Genomic DNA, 10756 nt, shown 5'->3' on the forward strand with positions numbered 1-10756 from the left:
ATTATCGTCCAATTCAAGTAAGTTTTTCATTTGGCATCATTCTGAGTGATAGAAATTAAGTTATAGTGAAAACTATGATACTTGGCCAAAACGTCATTTTCAGCGCATGAAACGCACGTTAAGGCAATAAAAACTGAAATGTTCCCCTGCTTCCAAACAAACTGTCAGAGACACATAGTTACTGTGTATTGTTGGAATTATATATCAAAATGTTTACTAACGACAATTATGCAACTCACTAATACATTAATAAGTAAGCAAATGAAACTAAGGCTGAACCACTATATATGTTTAATAGTGTTTTTACGACTTCACTATGTGGAACACAGCCGCTTGTATTGGAATTATATATATTAAAATGTTTACTAACGACAATTATGCAACTTACTAATACATTAATAAGTAAGCAAATGAAACTAAGGCTGAACCACTATATATGTTTAATAGTGTTTTTACGACTTCACTATGTGGAACACAGCCGCTTGTTAAACCCTGTATGATTTATCGCGTAAATAATGAGCTATCTATACTTTATGGCATAGACGCTGAAGGAGTTTTCTGTTCCGTTATCTTAGAATGACCAATGTGAACCCTAGTGTCTCACTCCTTTTTCCAGTTTGTTTGTGTTACCAGAAGTTATGGCCCTCTCGGCTCAGAGAAAGAAAAGTTACTGCCGACAGACATGAGTTAATTGGATGACCCATGTGTGGGGTCATAGGGGGTCTTTTCACACACACACTCATACTTAGAGGGACGGAGATCTTTGCTATATATGTGCTTTGTAAACTGTATTGAGTTACCTTTCTTCCTCTTGCTTCTGTATGAGGTGTTAGGTCCAGATCGATCTGTTATATAAAGCCACGCCTTTTGAACGAGACTCTGCTGACTTTTTCCATTTATGAATTAAAAGAACTTGTGGAAGTAGAAACAGGCTAATATTGAAATTAGCTAACGGCAACAACAAACTTTCTACTTCAATTGGCGTCACGGACACAGGATTCATTGGAGGAGGTGCAGACACGGGAACGGCGACCCAGGCCGGGACAGTGAAAAGGTCGACCACAACAAAAAGGTAAGACACTCCCTGTTACTGAAAATCAGTCAAAAGTGTCAAATTGGCTTATAGTACTTCTTAATTAGAGTACTGCAAACAATTCACTGTCCTGCCTTGTGTTGTCTGAAACGGTAGTTCTAAAAGTGTGGCTTTCTTTCTTTTCTTACGGGGTTTTTCGCTCTTTGCCCGGCCGTAGAAAGGTTTTTAAGGTTTTGAGAGCTGAACCATTGTTGTCTCTAGGATAACATTAAAAGCTTGTGTTTACAAACCTGGAACACTCGGTCTTAAAAAACGATAGTTAGGTTTTTTCTTATGGGGTTTATCGCTCTTTGCCCGGCCGTAGAAAGGTTTTTAAGGTTTAGGGAGCTGAACCATTGTTGTCTCTAGGATAACATTAAAAGCTTGTGTTTACAAACCTGGAGCACTCGGTCTTAAAAAACGATAGTTAGGTTTTTTCTTATGGGGTTTATCGCTCTTTGCCCTGCCGTAGAAAGGTTTTTAAGGTTTAGGGAGCTGAACCATTGTTGTCTCTAGGATAACATTAAAAGCTTGTGTTTACAAACCTGGAACACTCGGTATTAAAAAACGATAGTTAGGTTTTTCTTATGGGGTTTATCGCTCTTTGCCCTGCCGTAGAAAGGTTTTTAAGGTTTAGGGAGCTGAACCATTGTTGTCTCTAGGATAACATTAAAAGCTTGTGTTTACAAACCTGGAACACTCGGTATTAAAAAACGATAGTTAGGTTTTTCTTATGGGGTTTATCGCTCTTTGCCCGGCCGTAGAAAGGTTTTTAAGGTTTAGGGAGCTGAACCATTGTTGTCTCTAGGATAACATTAAAAGCTTGTGTTTACAAACCTGGAACACTCGGTCTTAAAAAACGTTCATATTTACTCATATTTGTTGTCTGTGGGATCCCATTTTGTTATATGTTGCCGGTTGTAGTAGTGTGTCAATTTTTGTTTGTGTTTGTGTTTTTCTTTGTGTTGAGAAAGTAGTGGAAAATCGCCGAATTTTCCTTTGTGTAGATTGGATAACATCATAGTTTTCTCCTTCATATTGCAAAGATAATTACTGTTTTGGTTTAATTCAGCTAGCGTACTCCTAGGTGCGGCTACACTCCGACCCCGTCTCTGTCGAGAAGAAAGGAAAGGGGGGGGGGGCACTGCTGCCTCTGTTTTCCTCTTTGCACCCTTTGAGCGGGTGTGAGCCAGTGTGTGTGAACACAGAGAAAGAGGAGAAAAAGGACGCTCACTTGAGAACCAAATTACATACAAAAATGGATCAAGGATGGTTTAAAAACTTTAAATTACCGGATTTTGGAAAAATGTACAAATTCCCAGAATCAGTGGATGATCAGCTGAGAATGTGTTTTGTAGAATATGGAAAGAGTTTGTGTGCAAATTCTAGGGCAAAAGATAAATTGGTGTTGGAGAAACGGAGAATGATTATTGATTTGCAAGAAGCTAAATTGCTGCCCGAGGGTAATATGAATGTTGATCTTTGGAAAGCATGTGCTATGGCAGAGGCCCTAGTCACACAACGTATGGACCAAGCGGAGAATGAGAAGGTACTGCAGGAAAAGATATCTAAAGTCAAAGGAATGTGGATTAAGAAAAGGTTGATCAAAGAAATTAAACAATTAAAGACTGTGGTAGCTTTTGTGCGTACCCTGGCTCAGCTGTTGGCCTCTGTGGCAAAAATTAAAGGGAACAAAATTACACCCACAGCACCTCCGCCCGAATATGATGCGACAATGGCACCGGTGGTGGAGATAAAGAATGCAAAAATTCATTACACCATCCATCCAGACAAAGACTTGACCAATGCCGTTCTGACACAGACAGAAACTGATCCCAGGGCTTTATCAATGTCAAATCCATTCCTTAACAACCACTGCGTGTCACGGGATGACTATCCTGCGTGTGTCTCAAGTGATACACATTTTGGGGCTATCCCCCCACTAGCAAAGGAAACTGTGACTCCTCTTTCACATCTGACTTCAGCATCTAGTATTGACCTTTCAAACAGGCTTAATGAATCAGTTACATTAAACAAACAGGTGTTGACACCCACAGGTCACCGCTCCCGGTCATTTGATGCACCTGATCGCAATGTGGTTTCATTTGATGCTAATTTGTGTGACCTTCGACGCCTGCAAACAGGAGAAGTGTCCCCTCACACACAGAGTTTGCCACCACAATCACCGTCATGGTCAAAAGACGAGGAACAATGGCAGGAATTATTTAACCTGACCCCGGGACACACCAGAGCAGATGCTTTAAATTTACATTCCACCCCCATTGCTGAACGGGATGCCGCTCATGCCGGCTGTAACGACATGACATCTCCAGTCTGGGATATTAACGATGAGTGTGGGCCAGGAAATTTGGATAAGTTAAGCGAACAACAAAAAGTAGAAGCCCTGTTACGCGCTGCAAAAATAATGGAGGTAAACAGCCGCAGCCGTGGCACAGTTAGTCATGATAATATTATCAGAATACTCAAGCACTTAGAAATAATTCGCTTCAGATCTCGCAGTTCACGCCAGCTCACGCAATTTTTGGCTCAGTGGCTATCTCAAAAGCACCAGGTGTCTCCCCTTGTTATCAATGCAGTAGAGAGCTGGTTGTCGGGAGAGAGAACTGATGCTGAGGTTAAGCTGCGGATGACAGATGTGCCAACAGTAAGTCACATGATGCCTCTGCGAGAAAACTCCTTCAGCGGTCAGGTTAAATTCGAACCGTTTTCGTTTACCGATTTACAGTCCATATGTGACCAATTACCGCCGCTCAGTTCAGGCGGAGCGCCGTGGATGAAAAAGTTTATCAGTTTAATTTATGGACACCGCCTGGCCATGGGTGACGCTAGAGCGATCATTGCACGCGCCTCTAATGAAACTACGTGTATGGAAATAGAACGTTCGGCTAAACTGACTTCTGTCCCTGACTCTCACTCTCTGTTCGAACAAAATAGACTGACTATAATCGGTGACACCATACGCAAAATGTTTCCCTTGTCACAGGGCCCGATGGAACAGATTACGTTTAAAATGACTCCAGGGGAAGATTCTACCGCTTATTTGTTGCGCTGCCAAGACACCTGGGCAACTGCCACAGGTCATAATCCCACAAATCCTAACAGTGGTATGCTGGCCATATTCAGGCATGCGGTGGTTAAAGGTTGCCCCCTGGCGGTTCAGGAAAATATGTCTGCTCTTCCGAATACTATGTCAGGAAGCGACGCTGATTGGAAAACTAATTTTCTTTTTTATGTCCGCAAGGAGCAGAAACAAAAGGAGAAGGAGACTGAGAAACTGGAAACCCTCCAGAAGGAACTGCTGAACATGCAAATACAAGAAGCCAAGCGAAACAGCTCTGATAACGCTAAAAAAACTAAAGTGATTAATCAAATGCCGGTTTCTGCTCTTCCACTGCAGGTTCCTCCTCCGTTGCAGCAGCCTCAGCCCCCTCCTCCACCTCCTCAACAGCACGCAGACACACAACAGTTCACTGCACACACCCCTGCATATGACGGGAACAGGTGGAGTGGTGGTGGGCGTGGTGGTGGAAGAAGCCGAGGTATTCCTAGGAACCAGGGGGTTTGTTTTCATTGTCAGCAAATAGGACACTGGGCCGCATTCTGCCCTCACTTAAATGCTACAGAGACTCCACAGTACCAGGCTCCCAGGGCCCCCTACATGGGTCAACGAGGTCAACCTCCCCAACCCACGCAGAGGGGGGGACCACCTCCCCAGCAATACCAGTGGGCAGGGCCCCCTCCACAAACACGGGGCCAGACGTATCACGATCAGTTTCCTCCTCCACCCCTGTTCCCACAGTACCCAAGTCCTCAATAGGGGTGCCCGAAAGCGCCGGGTGACGGGGAACGGGCCGAGCCCCTCACCACAGTGCGAGTCCTGGGATGTGATTTCCAAATGATGGTCGACACAGGAGCAAGGTATTCCACTCTGCATACGCTACCACCTTTTGCTCCTCTGTCATCCAGGACTCTGCAGCTCGTCGGCTTCTCTGGGACTCCAAAGGCCTCCTCTCTAACCGCACCTCTACCTACGGAATGGGGCGGGTATCACTTCCATCATCAATTTGTGTTTTCACCTGAATGCCCAGTACATCTGTTGGGCCGTGATGTTTTAACAAGGATAAAAGCGACGGTGTTGTGCAGCTCGGATGGACTCACAGTGCAACTACCCAACGGTTTTTCATTCAATGCCTCAGTCGACAACTCTGCACAGTCGTTCGCCTCACAATGTATGCTGACACCCAACCCAGATCCCATGGTTGTCCACTCTGGCGCATACATCTACTGGATTCTATTGGACATAATCGGAGATCCATTACCTGACTCTGTTTTAAAGAACTATGCTTCCTGGTCTCCCTGGTTTTCCTCCCTTCGACCATACCACCCGCCTATCGACCCCCCACATTGTACCATGTTCTATGATAAGACTTTTGATGAAACATACAGGACCGAATGGTTAGATGATATGGAAAACAGTACACATAATATCAAATGTTCCTCTATCATCGCAGGAGCTGAGGGTGTTGCAGCGGTCGTGGAGCTGGATGAGGAACAGCGAGATTGGTATCGCATGCCAGCTGATTGTGCTCCGCATGTGTCCCTCGCTCTTAGCCCTTCCCATCAGGCTAAGGATCTGGCACCTATGATTAGACGTGCATTGTCAGTCACAGATTGGGTTTCCACTACTCATCCCTCCTTGTTCTTTTCTTCTTCCGCAGACATGTACAAGGTCGTGGTTCCCTCGTGTGACTCAGGTGTCGCCCGCAACCAATGGCTAACGCGTGCGCACGGTGCCGAAAAAACGGATGCTGAGGGAACCGAACAAATGCTTTCCACTCTACCCACAGAGATATGGTCTCAGGGACCCACGGATGTGGGATTTTGTGATGTCACACCGCTCTCTTTTGATATTGATTTACAGTATCCGGTCGCTCAACGCCAGTATTTCCGGCCTAAAGAGGAGGTGATTGGCATAACTGACACCATCAACGGTTTGTTGGACTCAGGTGTGCTGGAACCTTCCTCGTCCGTCTGGAACACGCCCATCCTCCCCGTTAAGAAAGGGGAGGGCAGGTATCGAATGGTCCATGACCTACGTCTCATTAATAAGTTGATCACCACACCTCTTACAGGTGTGCCGAATCCTTTTGTCTCTCTCGCTGCCATCACGCCTTCGCACACCCATTTTACCGTTGTCGACTTGGCTAATGCCTTTTTCTGTCTCCCTCTCGCAGAACACCTACGCGACGTGTTCTCCTTTACTCATCTGGGTCGCCAACTCCGGTACACGCGTCTACCGCAAGGGTTCCTCCTGTCACCCGGGTTATTTAATCAAACGTTAAAATCCGTTTTGTCCTCACTCACACTTCCCTCTGACTCAATTGTAATCCAATATGTCGACGATCTTCTCATCGCGTCTCCATCAGAAGCATCTTGCTTAACGACTACACACTCTCTCCTCACGCATCTGGCTACAACCGGTTTCAAAGTCTCTAGAAAGAAACTTCAGTGTGCCCGCACTTCTGTTTCTTTCCTAGGCAGACTCGTTACCTCCGATGGAACGGCCATGTCCTCTTCCCATCAGTCATCGATTCTAAATCATGCTAAACCACGAACTGTTAGGCAGATGTTGTCTTTTCTGGGTCTCGCGGGCTATTCCCGACATTTCGTACCAGACTACTCGTCACTAACGCTACCACTCCGCAAACTGGTAAACAATCAAGGCATGCGTAATTTAAACGCTCCCCTGGAGTGGGACACGGCAGCTGAAGAAGTATTCATCTCAGTTAAACAGCTTCTTTCTAAGGCAGCTGCTTTACAACGCCCTGATTATTCGAAACAGTTTTACCTCGATGTTTCTGAAAAAGAAGGTTCCGTCGCAGCTGTTCTTTTTCAGAAAAGAGCGGGAACAGGTGATCGGTTAATTTTAACCTACGTCAGCATGCAGCTGGATCCAATTGAAGCCAAACATCCAAATTGTGTCAGGTATGCGGCGGCTCTCGGAAAATGCCTGCAAAAAATTGATCACATTGTAATGCAGCATCCACTCACAGTACTGACATCACATGCGGTTGCAGCCTTTGTATCGTCAGCAGAGTTCACACTCACTCCTCGCAGAACAGACAAACTAGATCGCATCCTGCACCGGCCAAATGTGACTTACAAGACTGAAGGTGTAAACATGGCAGACGGTATTGCGGAGGGAACACCCCACTGTTGTGCTGAACTGACCCTTGTGGAGCAGAGGCTCAGAGAGGGCCTACAGGCCACGCCTCTCACACATCCAGACATGACATTTTTCACTGACGGTTGTTGTTTTAGACACCCCACTGAAGGCCTGAAATCAGCTTATGCAGTGACTCAAGACTACAACGACAACCACACAGACTTTATTGTTGTAGAATCAGACACCATCACCGGAAAACAGTCAGCCCAAAGAGCTGAACTGATTGCCATGATCAGAGCATTGGAGAAGGGGCGGTAGCAATGTTAGGCCCAAAGCTTTTTTCGATGCTCTGCACTCTCTAGTAGCTCAGTATTCTGTTCAGGTACCGACTGGAGAAAAAAGACCAGAGCAACCTGCCTACGATCCGGACCACTTCAGCACTCAGGTGTTCCTGAAGGTGTACCGGCGGAAGTGGAGCGAACCTCGTTGGTCTGGTCCATATCGAGTGGTGGAAAGGACTACGCACGCCTACCGGCTGGAAGGCAAAGGAGACACCTGGTTCCACAAGTCGCAGTGCTCACCTGCTCCCGTCGGCCGGCCTCCCCCGGCCCAACAGTCATCGCTTCAGGATGTTCCGTCGGAGGGTTCCAGTTGATCGCGACAACAAGCACCCCCCTTGGGCTACAGCATCCAGACGGAGTCTCAACCCGACCGTGATCCTGGTCCTCGTCGTCTGTGTCATAATTTTCATAATCCCCTTCATCGCCCTTGGTATGGGTGATGCAGCTTCCGGAGGCGACCCCCCAATCATACCCATGGGGAGCACTCCCAGAACCAACGACACCGATAGCGCCAACCCTGTATCCAGTGCGTCGCCATTCCCCGTAGACCCCACAACACCGCCTCCCATTTCTCCTGACCCCTACAAGGCCCGTGTGGGGGTCTCCAGTTTTCCTCATGTTGGCTCATCCTTCAAACTGAGGCCCAAACGCAACTCTGATTTGCCTTTCAGACTGAACACTGCCATAAAGCCATCATCTCCCGTTGGGGCTGCAGCGGAAGTCAACTTACCCGCCAACCTGGAGAGTAAAGAACTAATCCATTTCCCACCATGTCCCAAACCAGTACGAGCTGGTGTCAAAACCAGGTCCTCGTGTTTAAGTGTAGACGCTAATAATCAAGTGTCCTTCACATTTGACATATGCCGTCTGTTTCCCTGTAGTTGGGCTCCACGGGCTAATTATTATTTGACACCTAGATACAATTCCGGGTGGGAACATGTGCTTGCACACACAGGAAAGGATTGGGGACCTACTTGTACAAAGGAGTTATGTAAGACATTAAGGGATGTCTTAACGTTGTCCAAAGCTAAAGTTAAGGGCTCTGACAAGTATCTTACCTTGACAGTCGACTTAAGACACTCTAACATCTCCAGCTGGAAAGGCAACACTCAAAAGGGCCAATGTTATGATGTTTTTATCTATGCCCATGTGTCCGGTACTGACCCGGTTAGCATAATCCGGCTGTGTCAGTTCTTCGTTAGAACGCAGACAACGACCCGTTTTCGATCTCCCATTCCGCAACTGGACAAAGTAAGGGCTGTTTATACTGAAGATTTAACTGTGCCGGATGTCCTGTCTTCTTCCACGGGTGTTGGTTCTCTTAGTGGTAATGTGTGGTTAGAACGTGCGGCTGCTGCCCAGGGGTTGGTGAAACAAGGTGATTGTTTAGTTTGTATGGGCCCCAGGCCACTAATGTTATTGGTCTCAACCACTGTAGACATTAGAGAACCGTCTTGTGTCTTACCTTTGATGTCTTCTGACAATCCCACTCAACAGTGTTCACAGTGGGATGAAATCTATCCCCTATTCTTTTTAACTGCTCCCCTACCCGTGTTTGATGCCTCTCGCATTTCCCTCAATGGAACTTGTTTTTTCCGATACCCAGCCGATCACATGGACCGTCCCATGGGTTCCGTAGACGCCTCCTCCTGTAGCACCACTATGGATGTCACCACAGACGCCCGTGCTGCTAGGTTAACACGGGGAAGGGGTGATGTTTGGTGGTTCTGTGGGGGTGTAAGGCTGTACAACTCCCTTCCTCCCACCTGGAGTGGACGTTGTAGTTTAGTCTCAGCTATGTATCCGGCTACAGTGATAACAGGTAGTAAATTGGCTACCTGGTTAGCAGGTGGTTCTATATTTTCTGCCAGCCCTAGGTTATTTACCCAAGAGTTCCTTAAACGACCCACACGCTCTGTAGAGAGTGTAATAGGCCCCTCACCTGTCTATATTGATGCTCTGGGTATCCCCCGAGGTGTTCCTAACGAGTATAAATTGGTTGATCAGATAGCAACAGGGTTTGAAAATCTTCCTGTGATTTCGGCCATATTTCCCATCACTCCCAATAAAAATGCAGACAGGATTAATTACCTGCACTACAATCAACAACGTCTTGCTAACCTTACCCGTGATGGTTTTACAGCGGCCCACCAACAATTGGCGGCCACATCCCTAATGTCACTACAAGCTCATATGGCTGTTGATATGTTACTGGCTAAAGATGGTGGTATTTGTGCTATGTTTGGAGAGCAATGTTGTACTTTCATCCCTAATAACACGTCCCCAGATGGTACCCTGACACAAACCCTGACTAAGCTGCGTTCTTTCTCTGTCGAATTAAAATCTCATTCGGGAGTCGACACTTCATGGTGGGATGACACAATGGGCGCATGGTTTGGTAAATTTAAAGGCATTGTCTCATCCGTTTTACTCTCCCTTGCTGTATTCACCTCCATTTTGGTCACGTGTGGTTGTTGTTGTATTCCCTGTTTACGTCGTCTGTCCGAACGTCTAATCTCGACGGCCCTTGAAAAACGTGATCTAGAGCCACCTCCGGCCTATATGATGCCACTTCTAGATAACTCTGGTTCATACGTAGGGTCGTGTCCCCCGGAGGTTGAGGAGGTTGAATATTGCGAGATGAGCCAAGGTCTTTTCCCTGCTCCTTCCCCCCCCGTTTCTTCTGACGTCTTAGACGCCCTGGAGTAACTTTGTTGATTTTCCCCTCTCAGCTTGTTTATGTGATCCCAGAACTTTCTGGGATCAAGAGAGGGATTGTTGGAATTATATATCAAAATGTTTACTAACGACAATTATGCAACTCACTAATACATTAATAAGTAAGCAAATGAAACTAAGGCTGAACCACTATATATGTTTAATAGTGTTTTTACGACTTCACTATGTGGAACACAGCCGCTTGTATTGGAATTATATATATTAAAATGTTTACTAACGACAATTATGCAACTTACTAATACATTAATAAGTAAGCAAATGAAACTAAGGCTGAACCACTATATATGTTTAATAGTGTTTTTACGACTTCACTATGTGGAACACAGCCGCTTGTTAAACCCTGTATGATTTATCGCGTAAATAATGAGCTATCTATACTTTATGGCATAGACGCTGAAGGAGTTTTCTGTTCCGTTA

The 10756-nt window shown here is 46.0% G+C and overlaps 1 protein-coding gene across 1 annotated transcript; it reads left to right on the top strand.

Moving 5' to 3' along the window:
- Nucleotides 1-3366: 3366 nt before the first annotated feature.
- On the top strand, nt 3367-8349 carry LOC144192953 (uncharacterized). The gene is made up of 10 exons (XM_077711789.1): nt 3367-3384; nt 4335-4417; nt 4491-4632; nt 4717-4852; nt 5605-5745; nt 5812-5966; nt 6015-7573; nt 7698-7903; nt 7947-8194; nt 8272-8349. Exons 1-10 carry the CDS (start codon nt 3367-3369, stop codon nt 8347-8349), a joined length of 2766 nt encoding a protein of 921 aa, XP_077567915.1.
- Nucleotides 8350-10756: the final 2407 nt, after the last annotated feature.

This window comes from Stigmatopora nigra, unplaced genomic scaffold, assembly GCF_051989575.1.
Source record: "Stigmatopora nigra isolate UIUO_SnigA unplaced genomic scaffold, RoL_Snig_1.1 HiC_scaffold_34, whole genome shotgun sequence".
Classification (NCBI taxonomy): Eukaryota; Metazoa; Chordata; class Actinopteri; order Syngnathiformes; family Syngnathidae; genus Stigmatopora; species Stigmatopora nigra.